Source organism: Cylas formicarius, unplaced genomic scaffold, assembly GCF_029955315.1.
Source record: "Cylas formicarius isolate icCylForm1 unplaced genomic scaffold, icCylForm1.1 PGA_scaffold_10__41_contigs__length_53128322, whole genome shotgun sequence".
Taxonomy (NCBI): domain Eukaryota; kingdom Metazoa; phylum Arthropoda; class Insecta; order Coleoptera; family Brentidae; genus Cylas; species Cylas formicarius.
Genome location: NW_026844214.1, coordinates 21,325,010 through 21,350,961, shown reverse-complemented (window position 1 = coordinate 21,350,961; position 25,952 = coordinate 21,325,010). Strand labels below are relative to the sequence as shown.

General features: G+C 31.7%; 1 protein-coding gene across 1 annotated transcript in view; it reads left to right on the top strand.

The window, feature by feature from the left end:
• LOC132700937 (nephrin) overlaps nt 1-25,952 on the top strand; it is a 746,572-nt gene that overhangs the window by 674,079 nt on the left and 46,541 nt on the right. The window contains exon 4 of the mRNA XM_060668540.1: nt 24,225-24,539. Within this exon, the coding sequence (XP_060524523.1) occupies nt 24,225-24,539 (315 nt within the window). The remainder of the gene's footprint in view (nt 1-24,224; nt 24,540-25,952) is intronic.

The following is a 25,952-nucleotide window of genomic DNA, read 5'->3' as shown; positions in this document are numbered from 1 at the left end:
TGTAGCTCTGCGGTAATGTTCATCCTATACTGATCACGTTTATGAAATTAGAAAGTTGCTATAAAAATATCGTTAGTTGGGCTAAGGTCTAATTTGTTTACGCTTTAAAATAATTCAACTAACAATTTTAAGAAAATATACGAATTTTTCAAAGAAACTTCCACCGGCTACTGTAATGCTTTTTACAAAACTTCAGAGCTTGACTGAAACTGAACAGTTTCAGTCAAGCTCTGAAGAAGCCGACAGGATGATTGGTGAAACGTCAGCAATTTCGACTAAGCAAAAACCGACGCAGGAGGAATACAGAAGTTTTGTGAAAAGCAAAGCATTAGTTTGCAGAGGATCACATTATTCTCTTTGGTTCTTTTACATTCGTAATTATCTGGTAGTTCATCCATTTCGTTTTACTTACAAAACTAAAACAGCCAAACATTCGCATTGTTTATATTATATTATGTGGAGCACTAACAGGGGCCTACACAGGACATTGCAGGCTTAGGAGGCATCTTTGCTTGCTAGGCATTGGAGACGACCCGGAGTGTAAGTGGTGCATGGAAGGGGGGAGACCCTCATCATCTGCTCACCGAGTGCCCTGCCTTGACATGGGCAAGATTGGGAGTCTTCGGAACGGCCCTGATCGATCCGGACTCAGTGCACGGTATTGGGCTAAAGGAGTTGCTGACCTTCTATAGGAGGGGCGGAATTCTGGACGCCCTCTAGAGCGGCCTGGGGGCACAACGGTCCCATCTGGTGGCATAAGTGCTTGGCTTTAATACCAATACCAATACCAACACTTATCAAATTGCTGCAGCCATTCCAGTAAATGCTATTTACAAATATGATTCCCGCAGGGGGATTATTGGCATCGGGATTTTACTTAATAATTTTTTCATATCAAATTTATTCATATCTCCGATATAGGTGTTACGAAAAAAATGTAAAAATATATTATGTGTGATGTGTGTATTTTCGCGAACAAGTAAACAACTCCATTATTTTAAGTCTGACGTATTACTCAAATTTACGTTTATTGCTCTAAATATATCTATCGTTTTTTCCGACTAAAAGCCTTTCTTCTATATTTCGAGTTGACTTTATTATAGCATTTAACCTTATATTATAAAAAATAAATAAATGATTAAAAACAAACATTACAAATTTTAATTTTTCAAATAGAAACACTAGCTATAATGTATAAAAATGAGATTTTTTATGAAACGATTTTATTAAATGTCTATACCGAACAGTATAAAAAATGTGTATTTTTTTATATTAGTTTTTTACACTTTTTTTTACTTAAATAAATTTATTAATTTTAAATTTAATTATGTGTTAATAACCCACTGATCACTGATCTTGGTGAATTAATTTCGACTATACCCTATACCAAGTAAAAAAAATCAAAACTGTCGATTAAAGTACATGTAGACATAGACGGACATTATGTCCAAATTCCCTATTTCTGATAAATTGAAATATTAATGACAACCTCAAAGATTTCTCAAACGTATAAACACAATGGCACCAACTGGTCTTTGTTCAATAAATAATTAGCTAACACACAGTTCTCTGTTTTGAGGAACATTCTTTTGTTGCCTTGAATACATTAGCCAAATACGTAATTAAAACTCTTTATTAATAGAACCCCGAACTGAAAAATTATTCTCAAAAGCAACAATATCATGAATTAAATACATGAAGTGGTCAGAAAAATTAAGTCTCCCTATAATTTAATACATTTCAATACAAAAAGTTTATTTTTACTATTTTCGAAACTTAAAAAACACATTATAGGAGTCCCCCTTGATTTTCATTCTTAAACATCCTATCATACTTCGGGAAAACAATGACTACTATGGGAAGCACATTCACATAATAACAAGAGATATGGTCTGATTTGAGTTAATGGAATTTAACGTAATAAGTCTCGCTTAGGAAAAGAGAGTTTGCTGTTTAAAATAGCAACATAAGAAATTAAATTATGCTATATAATTATTTTATTAAATTAGAAAAATGGCCAAATTTTTAAAATAGTTAAAACAATTAAAATCATGAAAATGAATAAACGTATTGTTTCAAAAACTAAATTGAAATCAGGAAGATACGAGAAAAGTTTCAAATGCAATACTTTATTTGATTTTGTAGTTCAGAAATGAATTGAAAAATACTTTTCACTAAATATATTAAGAAAACAAACACTCAATCTTTGTTGTAAACGAGATACATACACTTCAATTGCAAACCTGAGAAGAAAAATATCGGTCATAACATATCTAAGCACTAAACGGTCGATATTAAGCTCAAGGCTCAGAGGTTTCGAATAAACTTCGTATTTATTATAAAACAGTATAAATCCCCTTGAGCAGTTTCGAAACAACTTCAAGTACGAATTGTTTATTCAAATAAACTTTTGTCTCGGGGATTTGCGATTAGCGAAGCGCGGTCGAAACGAATTTATTTCGAAAAGTTTGGATAATAAATTTCAGTTTTGCGCCTGAAATAGATTTGTACGATTCCAGAACAATTTTTCATTGTATAACGTTGACGATTATTTAATTTTCCACGGGGACCGGTTCCTTTGTTTAGTGCGTAAGTTCTAATTTATTCGTCCATTAATCGAGCTGGAAACACCGAGTTACAGATTTGGGTTAAGAAAACTTTCAATTCGAAAATAAACAAAACAACTCTGCACGATTTCTAACGAGACCAAACATCATTCTTCGCATAACAATTTCATTATCTAGAGATATTTTGTTAAATGTACATTCCTAAATTGACCCATAATGCTGGAGTTTAATAAATAAAAAAAGCAAAGAGTTAATGGCAACTGAGTTTTTTAGGAAGTAGAAAAACTTATATTTCATGTCATGAGGCTTTAACTAAATGCCAAAAAAAAGTAGAATAAAATATATTAATAATATAATAATTTTCTAAAATCATTACAGGGTCGTGGTAGCTTCTTTTGTATATATCTGTATGGGATTTGAAATGTCTTTCGACGTTGTCCGATTCCCAATTTTTATTGCGTTTGGTTACCGAATGGAAATTGTTCATCTCTGGCGCTCATCGCCTTTTTAACAACTTCTTCTATATCACTCGTTTTTTCTTAATAGGGAAGTATCCATTCCATTACTTTTTTATAATAATACGCATTCTCCGCACGTGTCCATACTAAAAGAGTTGTTTTGTTTACTACCTCTGATCCTTATCTATTTTCGTTTCTTTTCTAGTTTCTTTGACCAGTGTTAAGTTGTGTATGCAATTTGAAATGCTAAATATAATTAGCACTATTAAGACTAGAGCAACCGGAAGCAACAGTATTTTTGTGCGACTTTGTTGTCACACGCTGTATTGTCCATATAATTAATGAATGTATTTTGCACTCGTATTTTTCTGTACTGTGGAAACAAGCACAAGTCCTTCCCTGGCTAAAATTTAAAAAAAATCTACAGAGTTCATTTGCGTTCTATTAGTATTCTGCCTACACTCTCTAAGATTTTAGTGAAGATAAGGGACAAAGAAAGAAAAGGATTTCCCAATATTTTCAGTATTTTGCTGCCAAAACAATCAGATGCTAGATCTGGTTATAGTTGTGACAGCGCTCTTGCAGATGTAATAAATGACATTTTTAACAAAATTACTGCCTTAGTTTTATTTGATTTAGTAACGCCTTTGACATGATTTGTATCATCCTTTTTAAATGATTAGACACAAAAAGTGATACTTAATGAATCAACCTCTAGGTCTACAGTTGTTAAAAAGGGATTAAATCATTACAGTTTTGTGATTATCATCTTTATGCGGATGACACCCAACTGTACTTTTCTTTTCCTGAACGAAGCAAACAACAGTATCAATTTCGAGTTGAATAGGTTTTACGATTCTTTCGCTCAAAACATGCTTGTACTTAGTCCTAATAAATCCGCAGTGATGATGTTTAGAAACGACAATCAAACTGATAATATTAAAATCAACGTAAAATTCTATACGAAGAACTCTGTTTTGTCTTTTTGTAGCAGTTGTAAAAGTTTAAGACTTGCTAAAAATTATGGAGCACTTTACAAGCAAATTAAAGATTGCATATAGTAATCTAATATTAATTTATGGAAACCGTCATTGTCTCTCACAGGATACTAAAAGACTTCTTGGTGATACTTTAGGGCAGTCAAAGTTTAATTTTTGCAACAGTTCAAAACTGCGGTCTTCATGTTTCACCATATCTAGTTAAGCCAGGCTGATTAAATATGGTCAATCGATATATAATTTTTCAGGCTACTGTAATACTTTTTATAAAACTTCTGGATTCCTCCTGCGTCGGTTTTTGTTGAGTCGAACTAGCTAATATTTCGCCAATCATCCTGTTGGCTTCTTCAGAGCTTGGAGGAATCCAGAAGTTTTATAAAAAGTACTACAGTAGCCTGAAAAATTATATATCGATTGAACATATTTAATCAGCCTGGCCTAACTAGAAAATTTTAAGTGCTCCACTCTGTTTATCTATTCCAAAATTGTGACACCACCATATCTGTACAACAAAAATTAGATTTCGGATGGATATCATCCACCAGCATTGAAAAGATCATTTAAAAAGTTCCTTCTCCTACTGCAACCGTTGTCCGTTTCTATAGTATATCTGATAATTGTATACTAAATTTTGGGCTGTAACAGTATCTGGCTGTGCCAGATATTTGACTTTTTTAGTACTTTGCTGTCAAATTTCATTAGTTTTTCCAAATATTGCCGCCGAAATATTATTGCTATTATAACTTAACCAACTTCCAAACTAAAAATAACGGACTGGAACTCTTCACTATGTGTTTGTATTATTTTGGTTATTGAAAAAAATTTCGGCGGTAATCAAAAATTTACGTTTCTGGGAATGAACCACACATTAAAATTTGGTCGACGGAAAACATACACGATGTTTATTACAGCCAGGCGTCTTAAAGTGACACTGCGTACCCACCGAATCAGAGCAAAATATAAATATAAATATAAAAATATATATAAATATAAAAAACAAAAATAAATTTGCGCATGTGTTTTGAAAGTAATATATGCATAGCAAATAACGCAATGCTATGAAACGTCCCCGTCAATAAATTGGCATCCCGAATTTACATCGTAAAAAAAGGATAAACCACACCACCGTCGAATATAAATATCTCAACTTATGACAAGAAACCCAAACAGCATCGTCGTGAAATATTAAGTCGCTCTTTTTTCCAAATTTTTACGTTCTACATTTGTATTCTTCTGTTTTCTGAAAGGCAATCAAACTTTACAAATAGAGAGATAAACCCGTTTGTACACCTGACGCCGCTCGATATTTATGTCCTACTCGATCGTGAAACAGTTTCCTCGAGACGGTCCGACTTCTTTTGTGTTAATATAGACGAGGATCTCGTTGATGTTTCTTTGTCGGAAGTCAAAAACACATTGTTTTCCGTTCCAATCGGCGACACTTGGTGCCCAGTTCCCTGTCATTTTTATCGACTCGAAAATCATAAAGCAATTAGGGCGCTTAGGTAAAGCAGAAACTTTAAACTTGTTATCTCTGCCAGGGGTAAGTCACTCCTTAATTAGATATACAAATTACGAAAATGTTATTAAAATTATATAGTAACACTTTTTGGAAATGTTTTTTCGACTCCCACTATATCTTCAAATAAAACAATAAATTATAGTCAAATTGGTTAAGGTTTTCGGTGTCTGTTGATGAACTACAGTCCTAGTCCGGGTCTAAAGGTTATCCAAGTTTCAATATAATATGACGAAGATAGATGAGGTAATGCTTTTTATTTAACGGGTAAGTTCACATTAAGTAAAAATTATATTTTTTCAGTAATTATTTCCAGACGTTATTAATATTTAAAACTACTTGGAATAACTTGGGATTGTAGTTAATGACCGGTACTGTTTCATTCCACCTCATCTTGTGATCATGCAGGTGGGTTCCTCTGTTTTCTTTCTCCATAGGAGATTTAATACAAGGCCGTTCATTGTAGAGGTGCAACATAAAATCATAAACATATCTTAGCCACAGATTCAGCACTTTGCGTTTCTTACGTTTAATATATTCTCCAGAAGACATCTGGATATATTTAGCCAGTTGAAATATTATTTAAGTAAATAACAAAAACAACGTAAATTGAAAATATTTCGTTTCATCAAACAAATTGAGTATACTTAAACTACTAGTAGTTATTATTAACTTCACCTGTATAAGTTGATGTTGTTTAATAAGCGGATGAGTTTGTTATGAGCGTTCTTTGAAAATATGCAAATATTAATAATGTATTTAAAAAAATGGTGAAGGTGAGCATTGTAGGCAAATTATGATTTTATTTCAAAACACAATATACAGAGTTGTGTGGGCTTTTCTACCTTGCTATATAATATATAGTAGTTCCAAATCCAAATGAACATCCATTTAGTGCATTACCTTCTGCAGTAATTTCTTATAAAAACTCTGTTAATAAAACACATGGTTTTACCCCGTGGCAATTAATATTTGGCCACACGTCAAATAGACCACCAGAGACAGTCTATAGTGAAAAAGAATTAATTACACAATATGTAAGAGATTTAAATAATCCAATCAAATATTATTATGATAAAGCAAGAGAAAAAAATTAACAAAAAAAACAAAGGTAAAAAGAAAGATTTGATAAACCTGTTGCTAAACAACATCAATTTCAAATAGGAGATAAAGTTTATATTAAAGAATCGCAAATAAAAGGAAAATTTGCTAATAAATTTAATGGTGCATTCGAATTAACTGAAATCTTTGAAAATTCAGCTATTGTTCTTAATTCAAAACCCACAATTTCGACAGATTAAAACCTTTTTACGAAATGAAGATAAATATGATAATTCTATACAAGAAAATGATACTGATTGAAACTTTTCTTTCTTTTCAGATTCTTTATCGTTATTACATCAATAGAAGCACAATATAAATTACAACCAATAAAAAATACCTTAGGCGTTTACTATGAAACAATTAATCGCCTTATTGTTTCCACCGATAAATGGACGCTTTTTATATATAAGGATACTAAACAATTAAAAAACGCATTTGAAGATAATAATAAAATATGAAACAGTTTAGTAACAGCTTCAAATAATTGAATGTATGCCTTCAAAGCTGAAGTGCAAACACATTTATCATTACTAACCCAATTATCAAATACTTTAGAAACTAAGTTTTCGGAAATAGAATTTGATGTTTCTATTATATATAAGCGATATACAAGAAATAAGCGTGGTTTAATAAATGCTTTAGGATCTATGTGGAAGTTTATAACGGGAAATTTAGACGCTTCTGATGGAGAATATTATAGTGAATGTATTAATAAAATCGAAAATGATGAACATCAATTTGAAGAGTTAATGAAAAAACAAATATCAGTAACAACATCAGTTACTAATAATTTTAACGAAACTATAAGAAAATTACAAATTGACGAAGAAACTTTTAACAAAGATATTAAAGAAATTGAGGAATCAATTTATGATATATCGGATAGTTTCAAATTTATCGAATCAATGGTACAAATTTTAGACATATGCTGACAATTAATGGAATCTTTTCTCTTTATTGAAGATAACTTGAATGATATTTTAAACGAAATTACATTCTCAAAATTAAAGGTTATTCAAACTTCAATTATTGCTCCAAAAGATTTAATCATGTCTTTAAAAACTATTTGGAAAAACTTGAGAAGAAATAGTTTGCCATTTGACATAACCTTTCAAAAACATCGTCTTATTTAAGCATTATTGAACTTAAAGCTTTTCAAACTGAAGATAGATTAGTTTTCTTTAAGAAATTCCTCTTATCGAACCTGAACATTATATGTGGTATAAGACATTTCAAATTCCGATTCTTGATAATCGAACAGCATTACATCACATTTTGTCTGTTTGACAAAAATACATCTCGAAAGATGATGATTCATGTACATTCCTATTGAAAGTAGAGAAAATTGTAAAAACGCATATTGCGCATTATTATGTCAAAATATATTTTATTTTAGAATTGATACAAATGCCCAATGTGAAGCTCAACTATTTAAAAGTCAATTGCCTCTTCCAAATACTTGTCAGATTGTTTTCTTATATGCTAAAGAATATAATATTCAAAAATTAAAAACAAACAAATGGTTCATAAGTGTGTCAGAACAATTACTAATTACTATTAAATGCCCACATCATGAACCATATTCTGCAGTAATTATAGAAAATAGAATTCTAACTTTGTATCGCTACTGTAGTTCTTTTATTGGAAATACAAAATGTCAAATATATCCTACCAAACACATGCGGTAATCATTCTATACGATTGTTGTAAAGATTTACCAGAAAAAATAAAATTGTCTAACTTACGACCCTTAAAGTTAAGTAACATTAATTTTGATGAATTTGAAATTGCAAAACATAAACTTGATCAATATTGGAAAAAATCTAGATGAATTAATAAATAAATGAACCTTATATTCAAAAATATACACCATGGCTTATTATCAATTGTATTAATCATTTGCTTAATTATTTTATTTAGTTATTTTAAATGTAAAAATCGTAAAAGACGGTTAGCTATTGGAAGTTCAAACCAACCACCACCACCACAACCTGCAAAGAATCAAGAAAATATTTTAAGAAGATTATCAAGAATTCTCGTAAAAAGAAGACCAAGTATTAGAGTTGGAGAAGCAATAGAAGAAGATGAAGAAGCCTTCGCTCTGAATAAAATCAAAAATTAAGTGTAATTATTTTGCTTTAAAAGTTATTGCATTGTTAAAGCAACAACTTTTTTTTTGAAAAGGGAAGTTGTTATTGAACCTCAACGTCATTAGTATTGTATTACATTGTTTGTTGAGTAATGCTGACTAAGAAGCGCGTGATTCCTCGATGTTCTAGAACTCTTCGACGCCCACGGTCCTGCTGCCGTATAAATACCCGGCACGCCGCAGGAACCACGAAATTTGTTATATTCAGTAGAAATTTGTTTGTCAAAATCCAGTTTGTTATTATTCTGTAAATGTTCAGTTTAAATAAAGTAGTGTTTTGAAATTGTGTTATGTTCTAAGGGAGTAGTTTTTAAAAACAAAATACCCCGGTCAGCGTTACTCAGCAGACAATGTGATACAATACTAATGACTGAGGTTCAATAATAAAGTTATCCTGACATTGAGATTGTTGTAAACAACAACAGATTGAATTACTATATGTAACAATTCCCCTTTTCAAAAAAAAAGTTGTTGCTTTAAAAAAGCAATAACTTTTAAAGCAAAATAATTATGCTAAATTTTTGATTGGAATCAGATCGATATTGCTTCACCGACTCTAATACTTGGTCTTCTTTTTACGAGAATTCTTCATAATCTTCGTAAAACATTTTCTTCATTCTTTGGAGGTTATGGTGGTGGTGGTTGGTTTGAACTTCCAATAGCTAATCGTCTTTTAGGATTTCTACATTTAAAATAACAAAACAAAATAATTAGGCAAATGATTAATACAATTGATAAATAAGTAAGCCATGGTGTATGTTTTTGAATATAAGGTTCATTTATTAAATCATCTAAATTTTTTTGAATATTGATCAAGTTTATGTTTTGCAATTTTTAATTCATCAAAATTAATGTTACTTAACTTTAAGTTAGGCAATTTTATTTTTTCTGGTAAATCCTTACAACAATCATATAGAACGATAACAGCATGTGTTTCGTAGGATATATTTAACATTTTGATTAAATCTGCTTGTACTTTTGTATTTCCAAAAAAAGAACTACAGTAAGGATACAAAGTTAGAATTCTATTTTCTATAATTACTTCAGAATATGGTTCATGATGTGGGCATTTAATAGTAATTGGTAATTGTTCTGATATACTTATTAACCATTTGTTTGTTTTTAATTTTTGAATATAATATTCTTTAGCATATAACAAAACAATTTGACAAGTATTTGGAGACAATTGACTTTTAAATTGTTGAGCTTTGTATAATAATGCGTAATATGCGTTTTTACAATTCTCTCTACTTTCAATAGGAATGCAGATTTCTGAATCATCATTTTTCGCGATGCATTTTTGTGAAACAGTCAAAATGTGATGTAATCCTGTTCGATTATCAAGAATCAGAATTTTAAATGTCTTATTCAACATGTAATCTTCAGGTTCAATAAGATGGACTTCTAAAAGAAAAACTAATCTATCTTTAGTTTGAAAAGCTTTAAGTTCAATAATGATTAAATTAGACGATGTTTTTGAAAGAGTTATGTCAAATGGCAAACTATTTCGTCTCAAGTTTTGCGAAATAATTGAAGGATGAATAACCTTTAATTTTAAGAATGTAATTGCGTTTAAAATATCATTCAAGTTATCTTCAATAAAGAGAAAAGATTCCATTAATTTTTCGCATATGTCTAAAAATTTATACCTTTTGTACGTTATATCACAAATTGATTCCTCAATTTCCTTAATCTCATTGTTAAAAGTTTCTTCGTCAATTTGTAATTTTCTTATAGTTTCGTTAAAATCCTTAATAACTGATGTTGTTATGATATTTGTTTTTTCATTAACTCTTCAAATTGATGTTCATCCTTTTCGATTTTATTAATGCATTCATTATAATATTCTCCATCAGAAGCGTGTAAATTTCCCGTTATAAATTTCCACACAGATTCTAAAGCGTTTATTAAACCACGTCTATTTCTTGTATATCGCTTATATATAATAGAAACATCAAATTCTATTTCCGAAAACTTAGTTTCTAAACTATTTGATAATTGGGTTAGTAATGATAAATGTGTTTGCACTTCAGCTTTGAAGGCATACATTCGATTAGTTGAAGCTGTTGCTAAAGTGTTTCATATTTTATTATTATTTTCAAATGCGTTTTTTAATTTTTTAGTATCCTTATATATAAGAAGCGTCCATTTATCGTTGGAAACAATAAGGTGATTAATTGGTTCATAGTAAACTCCTAAGGTATTTTTTATTGGTTGTAATTTATATTGTGCTTCTATTGATGTAATAACGATAAAGAATCTGAAAAGAGAGAAAACTTTCAATCAGTATCATTTTTGTTGTATAGAAATATCATATTTATCTTCCTTTTCGTAAAAATGTTTTAATCTGTCGAAATTGTGGGTTTTTACTCCTGTTTTTAATTAAGAGCTGAATTTTCAAAGATTTCAGTTAATTCAAGTGGACCATTAAATTTATTAGCAAATTTTCCTTTTATTTGCGATTCCTTAATATAAACTTTATCTCCTACTTTTCCTTTCTACTAAATTATGTTTTTTAGAAACATGTTTATCAAATCTTTCTTTTGAATTTTTTTTTATTGTTCAGTTTTTTCTCTTGCTTTATCATAATAATTTTTAATTCGATTATTTAAATCTCTTACATATTTTGTAATTAATTCTCACCCTTTAATAAAATCTTCAACATCTTTAGTCATTCCTTGCCATGTATATTTTTCTTTATTTCGTCTAATTGTTTCATTTATTCCGCGGTGAAGATTACTTTTTCCACAATCTTTTTGATGCATAATTATTGGTATCTGATCTTTGTCTACAATGTCCGTAACTACATTTTGAATCTTCATCGGCGAAAATAAAAGATATTTCGAGAATAGGTAACTTGCTATTGTTTTCGACATAATACATTTTGTTTTCAGTAAGATCAGTGTTACAAAGTATTTTAAATAATTCTGGTACTGCAGTTTCGTTATCAAACGCGATAACAATAATATAATAGTCACGTTTCTTTGCCGTTTTAGAAGATAAAATATTTATTTTGTCAGTCGAAAATTGTGGTGATTCTTCAAATACAGCGTCGATTATTTTAAAATGTAGATTGTTAAGTTCACTTTGTTGAAAAATAGTAATAATGTTTTTATGTTCTTTATTTAATAATTGTTCATTTGAAAATTCTATTTTGAATAATCGATTAATGATTTCCTTTGATATAATTCGATAAATCTATCAAATTCATTATGAATTTAATTAGGGCTGATTGGACCAGTTGTCTCTTTTTGGATTTCAGCTTTATTTTTCTTTCGTTTTATCTTTTGATGTACCAGGTTCATTTAATAATTTTCAGTTAACCATGTTAATGGGCGATTATCAGTTACAAGTTTAAATTTTCTTCCATAAAGATAGATAAGGTCTAAAATGTTTAACGTACCATACTATAGCTAGTAATTCTTTTTCAATTGTTGAATAATTGATTTCGGCTGACACTAATGTTCTTGAAGCAAAAGCTATTGGTAAATCTCTACCTATTTGACCTTGTGATAATACAGATCCTTTAGCGAGTGAACTCGCATCTGTCGTGAGAATAAATGGTTCCTCAAAATTAGGATATTTTAAAATTGGGGAATTAGTTAAAGCTTTTTTAAAATTGTTAAAAGCTTGATGACCTTCTTCGTCAAAATTAAATTCTATTTCCTTTTGTAATAAACAATTTAAAGGTTTTGATATTTTTGCAAAATTTGGGATAAATCTTCTATAATATCCTGCTAATCCTAAGAATGATTTTACTTCTTTTGTCTTTTTTGGAACTGGAAAGCCAATGACTCCTTGAACTTTAGCTGGGTTGGGTTTGACCCCTTCTTTTGTAACTAAGTGACCAAGATATGCAACTTCCTTTCTCAAAAATTCTCATTTGTCAGGTTGTATTTTTAAATTTGATTTTGGTAATCGTTTGAAAACTTCTTTAAGACGAGAAATGTGTTCGTGTATTGTTGGTGAAAATACAATTACGTCATCCATATAAACTAAACATTTTTCATTTTGTAACCATTTTAATACATTGTTCATTACTCTTTGGAAGGTAGCTGGAGCATTTTTAAGACCGATGGGCATTCTTTTGAAAGAATAGCTTCTTAGCCCACAATTAAATTGAGTTTTTGGAATGTCTTGGGGATCAATTTCTATTTGATGAAAACCTGAAGCTAAGTCTAAGGTTGTAAAATATTCACATTGACCTAACTGATTAAGTAAATCTGTAATATTTGCTAAAGGATATATATCATCTACAGTAACTTCGCTTAATTTTCGATAATCAACGACTACTCGTCATTTTTGTTTTCCTGAAGCATCCATTTTCTTTTGTACTACCCGTATTGGTGATGACCATGGTGAAGAACAGGGGTTGTACTATTTGTTCATCTAACATTTTATTTATTTCATCTTTGACTTCCTGTTTATGAACAATTAATACAAAGATTTGTAATTAATTCTTGATCTTCACTATTTAAATGATCTAAGCGCAATTGTTTTTTAATTTCCTTTTCCCTGTCAATTAATTGAGATTTGTATGACATTTTAAAATTTGAGTCTGGTAATGGTTCAATAGATTAGTGAGAAATACATCAATAGATCAATAGATCAGTGAGAAATACATCAGCTGTGTCATTGTTTCGATCTGCTAGCAAAATTGCATCAGTGTTCCTTAATTTGTCAGTTTTTTCACAACGGGGTTCAATTGTTATTTTGTGATTATTTTTGACCATAGTTTTTTGTTACACGATACAATGGAACAGTTTTGAAATTTGTAATCAATTGATTATTTGCAAAATTGATTTTACAATAATAATGTTTTAGAAAATCTGATCCTAATATTCTGTCAAAAATAATATTTAAATCACGTAGATAAACTTTCATTGGATCATTTGGTTTAAAATAATTTAAAACTGATTTTGTTACATGAACTCTGTTTTTTTGTTATTCCTTTCATATAAAGGTCTTCTTCTTGGACATTTGGAATATTTTCAAAAAGATTTGGATTTTAAATTGAAAATCCTGCACTTGAATCTATTAAAAATCTAAGTTGTTTTGTTTCCTCGTAAATGTAAAACAGTCCTTCCGCACTTTCGAGACAAGATGTATTGGAAAGTATTTCTTGAGGTTTTTTGTTTTTAATTAAAATTTTATTCCTTGGAACTGTTCGATTGGAATGTCCGAGGCTTCTAAACGAAAATTTTCATTTCGACTTTCATTTTGAATTTCTTGATCATTTTCATTTTCTTTCACAAAATGATGTGCTTCTCGAAAATTTTGTTGGTTATTCGGAGTAACCATTATATTTTGTTGAAATTGGTTTGGTTTCTACGTTTGTCTTTGTTGAAAATTGTTTGATTGTTAAAATTTGTTGTATAATTTGTTTTTTGAACATTTTGTTGAAAATCTGGCTGATAATTATTCCTTGGAAAAATTTGGAAATTTCTTTGAAAATAATTCCTTTGGAATTGCACATTTTCGTTTTGCATTCATTTGGCAGATGTCTAAATTTTTTACAAAAATTACATTGTTTTTGTACCTTTCGATTTTGTGATTGTTTCGGGTAATTTGATCATTTTGCATACAATTTCCGCGTTGGAAACGATGTTCAAAATACGATAATTGCAATTCGCGTTTTAATATATTGATTGCATCTAGCATAGTAGCGGGATTGTTTGCGCTTACTATTTTTGCTAAGTCAGAATTTAGACCAGTTAATTATTTAACACGATCGATTCAATTAATGAAATTTCGGCTGTTTTTTGTTGAGTAGTTAAACTTTCTTTATTAATTGCTGAAATTAACTTTGCACTGTGTGTTTGTAAATGAGCTGCAAAAGTTATCGCGTTTTCGTTTGGCAGTTGACATAATCTTTGCAAATCATAAATTAATGAAGTTAAATCTCTTTGATCGGCAAAATGAGTGTTTAACAAACTTAAAATTTCTTGCCATGAATTTAAATCTCGAGAATGAATTAATTGTACTGCACTACCAAGAAATTGATTTTTTATTTTAATTACTAACAAAGGACGTTGGTCAATTGTATAAATTTTCGTTTAGAAGCTTCGGACATTCCAATCAAACAGTTCCAAGGAATAAAATTATATATATATATATATATATATATATATATATATATATATATATATATATATATATATATGTGTGTGTGTAAATAAAATTAGTGTTAACTCAGTCCAGAATTTTGAAGAAAAAAAAGTTTTTGTGCCACTTAATAACGCTTAGGTAGATAAGATCATCCAAAACATTATTTTTAACTCAATTCTTAAGGTTATGTTTAACAAAATGGGACAGTTTTAAAAAAACCTTACATAGAGGCGAAATGATTTTTAAAAATTCTGTATAGGTTTAACCTTGTCTATAACACCAAAAAAGAAAACTCTCAATAGACCTAAATAAAAGGCATGTGTTTATAAAAAAATCGCTTCCATTTTTCTGCTACATTAAAATTTGTGTTTCGGTAAAAAGTTTTCACCAAAGCAACTTGTACGTACAGTTTAAATAATATTTTTAAAACTAAGAAATCTTAACAGCTATCAACAGAAGAATCTATTCTTTATATGAGACACTTCGTGTATTTTTGAATAACGAAAATATATTAAAATAATCTTTTCAAAAATATAAGACACTGCATTTCTCACGAAAAATAATTAATTAAACTGAATATCAGATTTTAACTAGTTATAACTTCTAGATCTCTTCGCCGATGGTATATTTTCAGCCAGTGGTGTGAAGCGTCATCCTTGGTTTATGCGTCACTGATGTCAGCTAGTAAAAAAAAAATTCTTTCGTGTTTTTGTATATTTTACTTTATATTCTCACCTAAAAAGTGCATGCAATAAATTACCTTAATTCATCAGTAAGGCTTTGATCCTCCTCTTGCTTGAATGACTGCCCCATTCTATACATTTCTGTTTGTGCACCTCTGGTGTACAAGTTATTACTTGGCGCTTAAATAGAAATCCATCTTGCATTTTCTAAGCGGTCATTATTATTTATATCAGCAACCGACCTAAATACAAATTTATTTCCAAAAAGCAATAGCCACAGCAATTACGATACGACCCTTCCAGAGAGCACAAAGGCTCGTCATTAAACGAGTATTCATTAAATGTTGAATAGTGTATTCCGGCGCGATACCTTACCTGCAGATTTTAATTATATCCAGTTTCTACATCAAAGTTGCAGCAACAATGGAAGCCGTTCACGTCAGATAATCAGTGTAAAGTTTAATTAAACTATCTTTTATTCAAAAACCATAATAAGCTTTAGCCGCAAATACAAAGTTTGGAACGCCAACCTGATAAATGTCGCCCGTGTTACGTGTTTATCGCCAACATATTATATTCATACAAGGTTCCGGCCTGATGGTCAGAGAAATAAAAATTTGTTCTAATAGAAAGAAAGAATAACGGTTATTTAATAATAAGCCACATAGTATAAAATACTTCGTAATCTCTAAAAAGTCTTCCTTCTGATATACGATAATGAGGTTTGCCATCGACAGGCAAACAAACAATTTGATACATATTTAGCTTCTGCCATCTTCTGCGCGACAACAATGCTTGCAATCTTGCAAAGTTGAACTGAGGCTACAAGGGTTCGATCTATCTTAACACTTGATTTTCAATCAACAATTGTCTAGGTATATGAAACAAGTCTTCCAAAACAACCGCTTTAATAATGTTTTCATCAGTCTCTCGAATAGAGGAGGTGCATTGCATAACCTAATTGATAACATAGATTGCCATAATTCCATGCCAACAGTGAATCCGGTCTTGTCTTTGTTTTCCGGTGCCAGCTGGACTTGCCAATAGCCACTCTTTAAATCAAGCGTAAGGAATAATTTTTTCTTCTATGTTCAGTTGATGAGTTGTCAGCACTGGTAGCTTCAAGCAATGACTGAGTCGTCATGAACAATCTGGTTAAAGTCTTCCTGTAAAGTTCATCAATATGTGTCTCAGAGAAAATACGATCAACAACAAATTAATATCGTACCGATATAGGAAGGTTATCTTGCTGCGATAGGGCCTGTTGGGGAATCGAGTAAAGAAGTGACGACCGCGCCGCTGAAAGCTCTCCATAGGAGCAGCACGAAGCCCGCTCGAGCTTTTCCAGGCGAGCAGCTGACCAATATACATCTATGTTTTCGAACGTATAGATTTAAGTGATAAATAGATATTTTATAAAAGTAACAGAGCTTTGTTAACATAGGTCAGAAAAAGAAGAACGGGCTAACCACCCAATAACACTGGTCTTTCTTCCAGAATTGAGTGTTGTAATCATTGAAAATCGCTGCTCGCCAATAAGTAAGTCCTTTCAAACCAAATTCCTTATTTTCCGTGCCGATCTCACCAGGATCGGTGTACATTTTTTAGAATTCATTTAATTGCAAAATTTCGGTTGTGACGCGTTAAATATTCCCTCTGTCGTGTCTCCTTTGACTTGACCGCTGGGCGCTAGTGGGGAGTGATTCCTAAAAACATAAAACGAGACGCTGCGGCGCGGCTTTGTAAATACTAGTTATTTTATCAAGTGAAACATGTTTACTCTTGTTCATATTTCATATATTCAGGAAATGTGTCGAATAACGAGATTAAGGCGCTTACCCGCACGCATGGCTCGATTAAATCGATGCTCACAATATTTTCAAATTTTTTAGACGGCTTAAATATGAGAGAAAATTTAAATTGTGATGACTTCTATCAATTACAAACGAGGATTAATATATTCGAAATCCTTATTCATGAGTTTAATGAAGTCCAACAAAACATGGAAAGTATAGTTGATGATGCAGAATTAGGAGATTAATTTGAAGAACGCGAAAACTTTAGTACCAAGTTTTATAAAGAAATAGCAAACGCGAAAAAAATAATTTCGCGAATGTACGAAACGCGGCAATCAAACTCCCAGCCATAGAAGTACCTAAGTTTGGGGGTGAGGGTGGTTAGAATGTCGTGAAACCTTAAAGATTAAAGATTACGAAATATCATATCATTATTAGTTAATCTCTGAACAGTTAATTTAAACATAAACGAGCCAGGAGCAAAAAATGTGCGCCATCTGGTTTTCATAAAATAAGAGGAGCGAAAGAAGGCAAAAAGCAAATATATGTATATATAAGTGAAAATCTAGCGGTGTTACGCTGATTTGACTGACGTTTTAAAACCGTTCTATGTATATAACTTTTTGACGTGTAAATTTTTGAATAATGTGTGGGATATTGCCGACAGGATTCAACATAAGCATTGTCCAAAAATATTTTGTTGGCCATTGTAACTGAAATATCCAGTCTAGCGATTATTTTACCGAAAACAGCTGGATCCGTTCTCTCTAAAGGTTTTTGCACTGGCAGTTTTCCAACTAACGACTTACTTTTGTGGAATACGATTGGTCAAATATATTTACCAAAGGCTCCTAAATATTTTTTGCAAAATTAATGAATTCTTAAAATATTTAAATTTTCTTTTTTATTTTATTTACGAATTATTTGCATTATGTCTAAATTAATTTGGACAGGCCCCCTTTTTGCAGTTTTTGATAACTTAAATATACAGGGCATTATTGAAAATTAGCAACAAAAAAGAAAAATATTAAACGATATTATATATGCAATAATAAGCATAAGTGTAAGCATAACATAGCAGAACCTGTCATTCTAATTACAAAGCAACTTTTAATAAGCAAATGTTCATAGATCAAAGCAGCCTTAAATGTTTGTACGTCATGTTCTTGTTCAAAATAAATATTTAAGGAGGCACAATGTATATATATATATATATATATATATATATATATATATATATATATATATATATATATATATATATATATATATATATATATATATATATATATATATATATATATATATATATATATATATATATATATATATCATCCGTTGCTTGTTGAACTCCGACTGGAATCCTGCAGTGTTCGAAGTGTTTTCGGAGCGCGAGCATTGAAGATGCCAAGTGAGATTTTGGCGAAACGTGTGCAGGATTCCAGTCGGGGTTCAACAAGCAAACGAATGATATCCCGAAATATAGTGTCATCACGTTTTTCCATCCGTGAATCAATACGTGAAAAAAAAAAAAAAAAATATATATATATATATATATATATATATATATATATATATATATATATATATATATATATATATATATATATATATATATATATATATATATTCTCACGTATTGATTCACGGATGGAAAAATGTGATGACACTATATTCCGGGATATCATCCGTTCGCTCGTTGAACTCCGACTGGAATCCTGCATCCGACTGGAATCCTGCAAATCCTGCATCCGACTGGAATCCTGCAGACGTTTCGCCAAAATCTCACTTGGCATCTTCAATGCTCGCGCTCCGAAAACACAGTGTTCGAAGTGTTAGTAGCAATAGTTTCTTAGAATTCTTTATTAATTTTAAAAATGTTAAAGATGTATCTTTTCATCATTTTTGACTCGGGTGTCGAGAGCTTTCTTCTCAAAGGCTTCCATAAATATATTCGCGATGACTGGTGATAGTGGAAAACCCTGAGCTGTTGCCGACGTTTGTTCAAAAATTTAACCGTTGTAAGAAAAATATGTTCCCGACAAGCATTTTTCAATTAAGGTGAGAAGGTTTGGTTCCATACTCTCGGACTTTAATATATCTGAAATGATGTCGAGAGTTTGAGCAATAGGAACTCTGATAAAGATTCTACGTCGAAACTAACTACTAACTAACTATCCAACTTTCATCTAAAACCAAAATTATGGAAACGCTATGTCGATGATACTTTGTTATTTGGCGTCATGGTCAGGAAACCCTAGTAGTTCTTAGACATTTAAATTCCATACACCCTAACATACGTTTTACCATTGGGTTGGAAACTAATAATAACCTTCCATTCTTAGATATTCTTATCAATAGAAAATCAGACCTAACATTGGGCCATTGTGTTTACATAAAACCTACGCACACAGACCGATATCTTAATGCATGGTCACATCACCATCCGGCCCAAAAATCATCGGTTAACAACTTTCTTGTTTACAGGGCCGTAAAACTATCTTAGCCGGAGTCACTGAATACAGAATTAAAACACCTTACATCTGTTCTTCTCTATAATGATTTCCACATAAAAGATATTAAGCGTTTCATCAAAAAATATACTTCACCACAACCTTCCAATAACAATGAGGCCACTGACCACATATCAAAAGTTCTAAAGAAGTATGACGTCAAAACCAGATTTACCACTTGTCGAAAAGTCTCTCAACATCTTCGGTCCGTCAAAGACAAAATTCCATTTGAGATGCCAGGAGTTTACAGCATTCCATGCATATGCGGCAAAGAATACATTGGAGAGACCGGACGAAAAACATCAACTAGGCTCAAAGAACACGAATGGGCCTTACGACTAAGACAAATAAACCCATCAGCTGTTGCCGAACACACTCATGAAACCGGACATAAAATTTTATTCGACAAAACTAAAATTCTTGCTCGTAATCAGTTCTTCTACCAACGAAAAATCCGAGAGTCTATAGAAATCTATAAACAACCTAAGAATCTTAACCGCGACTCAAGTCTTTACTTGTCACCAATATGGGAATCAGTCACCCGAGACGGTGTTTATGCCCCTCATTAAGTTCCCCCCCTCAAACAATGTATAAGCAGGTACAGAGTAAAATACGAGTCACTTTCAGTCAAGCTCTGGAGAAGCCAACAGGATGATTGGCGAAACGTCATCAAGTTCGACTCAGCAAAAACCGGCGCAGGAGGAATATAGAAGTTTTGTAAAAAAAAAACTTGTTTTGGTTATGAAAAAAATTAAGTAAAACCCGACAGACCATAGATCAAACCCCGCTTCTTTTAGTCGATAAATATATTTTTTTAACAGATAGAGCAGATAAATGTGTTTCCTATTTTAAAACACGGGTCGATTTTTGCCGCACAATTGTGCCGTACGGCGAACATCGTTCGTGTAAATATATTAAATCGACTAAATAAAAGCGACTTAAATTCGCAACCACCAAAGTAGGGAACCATTCTACTTTTGTCGAGAGATCACAGAACGTAAGGGACGGGTGACTAAAATCGACTGTGAAGATGCTTCAGTTGTAATCGATTTCTCGACCCATGAAAGTCAAAGCTGGTGTGTTTTCTACTAAGTACATGAAAATGTAAGAATTAACATGGATAAAAGTGATCCCATACCTTTTTTGGAATGCTTTAAATAGTACCCCTGCGTATGGAACCCCAGAGAACCAGATTGTAGGGAAAATTGTGCTCTTAAGTCTATTATTCGAGAAATGCATCTTTCCATATCAGTTGAAGATCTTAAATCAAAGATAAAAAATATGCCAGCACGTAAAACACATGCTCTGGTCATCACTTTCAAAAAATACATTCTGAGTCGCTTGCGTTTCCAATCGTCTTGCCGCAAGGCAAAAATCGACCCGTATAAACTCACCTTAACGTAGCCTGATGCGACGCGGATTGCATAACCGAAGCAAATTAATTTGTTATTCACGAGCAAGACACATGAACTAGAGCTTCCATCAACCGTCCCGCCATATCCAATTAACCAATAATATTTCAATTGTCGAATTGTTTCAGAAGGTAATCGGTCGTCGAAACGGCAACAACGGTTAAATAATGAGCGTAATTAAATTTTGTCCTTTCGGTCGTAATCGTACTCTACGCAATAATAATTATTACGCATTAACGTTCGGACTTTTCAACGTTTCACCGCGTTATTTGGCCGACGATAATAATTATAATAAAAGGATGAATAATGGTCGGACTTGCGTTTAATTAAAAATGGCATTGTGTTTTAAGTAAATACAAAACAAACGCGCGCGAATATGGATTCGCTTTAAAATGTATCAATAATGCGGCTTGTAGTTTTATACATTGGTTTCGTTTAAATCGCAGCTGACGCTAATCCTAGTGTTAACGCCGTTTTACCATTTAATAAAAACATTTTCGAATCATAACTATAATAAAACAATATTTCATTGAAAGAAATTTCATTATTTGTTTGATTATGGTTATATAATTTTAATATTTGACAGTGACCTGTTTTGAAAACAAATGTTAAACCAATAGTTTTGGAACTTATAAGGAAAAACTAACATTTGCAACAAACACCCTGATAACATTGTTTGCATGTTTAACTGTTAAATTAAATTTCGATATTCACCAACCCATGTTATTGGTTAAACCGTCTGACGCTTTGTCAGATGGACTATGAGCTGTGAGAAATTTATTCATTGATTCTAATCCAGTAAAATTGTTTTCTTTAAACATATTCTTTATTAGTTTAAGTTTTGTCGGGTTTTACTTTTTTTTTTTAAATAAAATTTGGGGATTCGTTTTTACAGTAATCGATAGAGCTAACTTTCACACCTTGGGCATTTCTCATTCAGATTCAATCAGTAATGAGGTCTCTCTTCCTCCAAGAAGACTTGTGTAAATACAATGATTTCTTTAATAAACTTAATTACACCAAATTTAAAAAGATTTAGAATGTCTACAATACAGTTTTGAAGCCAACTTCGGAACCAATCGGAACCAGCCCTTGTCCTGATTTATTTTGGTTAGTTTAGATTCTACGCAACTGAATATTTGCACTACATCAGTATCTAGATTTGTGTCCAACGTAGCAACAAGTATTGCTGTATTACAATCTCAATCCACTGCAATGGCCCCAAATAAAAAAGACAAAAAAAGGGAGAGTGTTAAATTGTTATGACCTTGCTGGACTTCCTAAGTATCGCCTTTCTGTTTTTTGTAAACTGCATTCGTTTTTTATTTTCCAACACATGAAAATGTTTGTTCCCCAAAGATATTAAAATTTCTTTTTCTCGTTGTGAAAAGTTATACGTTCTTCTTTTCACATTATTCATTTTCGTTATATCTACAATAACGACCTTTTTTAAATTTTAAAATGCTACGCAATTAATACTGGAATTAATTACCAGCCGGTTTCAAAACAGTTCCACAATTTTTAATGGCGACTAGGGAGTTTTACTCCAGCACAGAGCATTCTGCCTCTGTTTAGAACTACGATGGACAATGAGCAGAAGTAAAATAATGTTTAATGTATCAAGTAAATATGTTACGCACAAATAAAAAAACGCACAATGAACAAAAAAATTACCTCAACTTGTTGCGGAGGGTACAGAACGACCAAATATCGAAATCAGACAATTTTTCCGGCTGTGGTGTTTCTCGTTGACCACAACGCGTTGTCGACACTACTCAAACGATTGTAAAAGAATTTCGATTATATAATTTATTACGTAATTATAAATTAATGCAATCATTTCCCAAAAACGTTATGCTTATCTACTTATTTATATACTACTTATATGACAAGCTAGTTAAGTAATTCTTATATATCCTTCCATCCGCACATTTAACGTCGTTTATTGTACGGTGTGTGAACTGAACTGTTTCATCGTGATTCGGACGCATAAAGACCAATCCGATTTCTAACGAAATTCTATAACACCTTTTCTGTGTTTCAGTGGATTGGTCGTAATGTATCGCATTATCAGATTATTGTTTTACGGAGATGTTAAATTGGATGCGAGAATGAAAGACCGCTGCAGCAGCAGCCGCGCTAAGTAATTACTAAATAATCTCGGCTAATTTTATTACTTTTTACGAGGCGGAAGTAACCAAGCAACCAAGCTCACTATCTTCAAATTTGACGTCAAAAGTTTGAGTACATTCTTTGAACTTTTATAAGACCGAAGTTGTAATATCTAAATAAAATGTATTTAAACGCGTTTTGAAAAAAAAACGAATTCTACATGATTAAAATTGGGGATTTAATGTCAATTTTCTCCAAATGTCGTTCTTATTTTAAAACTAATAGCAAAAATGCTATTATAACCCAATTAGCACAAAGTTATAAAAATCAGATTCGTTTATCTTTATAAAATTTTCCGATTAGAAATCTTCTTCTTACGAAACACAAGGTCTAATTCATTGCACTTAGAACCTATGTATGTTTATGACCCACTTGCCTCCTGTTAGTTTTTTAAGGAAGTTTCTCCTGGCAGTAACCTTTTGCATGGTGTTTTGATAATGGTATTTGTATGGGGGTAGCGGTCTAAGGTCTAGTCTTATTTGTATACTCTAGTATCGGTTCTGAAGTAAAGGTATTCGTGCTTTTTTTGCAAAAATGTTGCAAAAATGTTCGTATGCAACATGTTGATAAACTTCTTCAATTACTAAATCAAAATGGTGTTTATCAAAATTATTTAAATTTCAGTGAAATATTTTTAATAGGCAGGACATAAACTACTACTAAAATATCAATAAGTGATGCAAGGCACAATAATAGTAAGATTTTCATTCCATTATTTACTAACAGCAAACTTTTTTTTTTTCAGTTCCACCTGAAGCTCCAATACTCCTCGACAAATGGGGTCGTCTTCTAAACGGCACCATTGGACCCCATGAGGTTGGAGACGATATTACTTTGACCTGCAGAGCAGTGGGTGGTCATCCACAACCTACGGTACGATGGCTAGTCAATGGGATTGTCGTGGACGCAGAGTATGAGCATAACGCTGGAGACGTGATAGAGAACCGACTGATATGGCCATCTGTGGCAAGGAAAGATTTGGACGCGATATTTACCTGCCAAGCACAGAACACGAAACTTACTGAGCCTAAGGAAGCGAATGTCATTTTGGATCTCATCCGTAAGTATAGTGTTGGTGATCTGTCCCCATTTCTCTATTTGTATTTTTTTTTCTCTTTCTTAAGTTTAGCATCTTTATCAATGGTTTCTCGGCGCATAGAAATTAATGTTTTTTTTACCATTCTTGTTATTTAATTTAGGAATTGCTTTGGTTTCTCGATATAATTTAAATATTGTTGAAATATTAACGCCTTAACAATGTACTACCCAGTCGTACTTTGTCTCTTTGTTTTCCATCCTTTACTTCTGCGAGAACTTTCCATTTTTTTCCAATAACCTGTCTACTTCACTTAGCGATCGGTGCGACCTGAAATATTTCGCATACGTCGCGAGTCAAACATTTTCTTTCTACTTTTGGAAGTTTTGGAATTACGTGCCAATTACGTTTTCCCCAAACTGGTGTGCGAAACTCTTGATGAAGCCACGCTTTGAATTCGCTTCAATCCGTTATATCTTCCATCAGGAATCTTGGGTAAATCAGGGCATGATCATTACTTTACGAACTGGGTAAATTCAATGAGCGACAAAGAATTACAGGATTGGTTGAACGAGAATGATCTAGGTAATACAGTTTTGGACGGACAAATTTATACAAAAATTTGTTGCGTAACCCAACAGTTTGATTCAGATATTATCCTTGCTGACAAATATTGTAACTAAATAATAATTAAATTAAATTAATTAAAACTAAATTCAAGCATCAAATTGTGTGGTGACAATTTAATTCGATTTCGCTGCTATTTCAACCTACACTGTGCGTGTGACACAAATTTATTGCAATATGCTGTTAAATTAAACAGCGTACATAATTTTAAAGAAAATATATCTAAATATCGACTTAATTAACTGGTTTCTAGTAAACAGTTAGTTAGGGTTCAAAAAGTCAGTATTGTGTCTTCCACCATAGTTCCCCATATTCGATCAAGTTTGTGTTGTTTTTTTCTTTGGCTCCAGTTACGAATATTTCATGCAATAATTTTATTTAGATAAATTCACTATGTAATATACAAGTCAAACGTAAAAGTTCGATGATACCGATGGAAACAAAGATAAGGAAACTTAAATTTTACCCAATAGACCAAATGCATGTCCGGTTTAATAAGATATACGACCAGAGAAAACTACCAGAGGAATGAGAAGTAAGCATAACGATCCCTGTTTTCAAAAAAGGGGAAAAGAAAGAACCAAATAATTATAGAGGGATCAGCCTCCTAAACACGACTTCAAAATTATTAACAAAAATTATTACAGAAGAAGTCTCAAGTAGTGGTATCAGCGAAGAACAGCAGGAATTCAGACAAAATAGATCGACCATAGACGCTGTATTCATTTCAAGACAGATTGCCGAAAAGTCCATAGAATACAATAAAACCGCGTATAAGTGCTGAAGCTCTATGAAATGATTTTGTTAAAT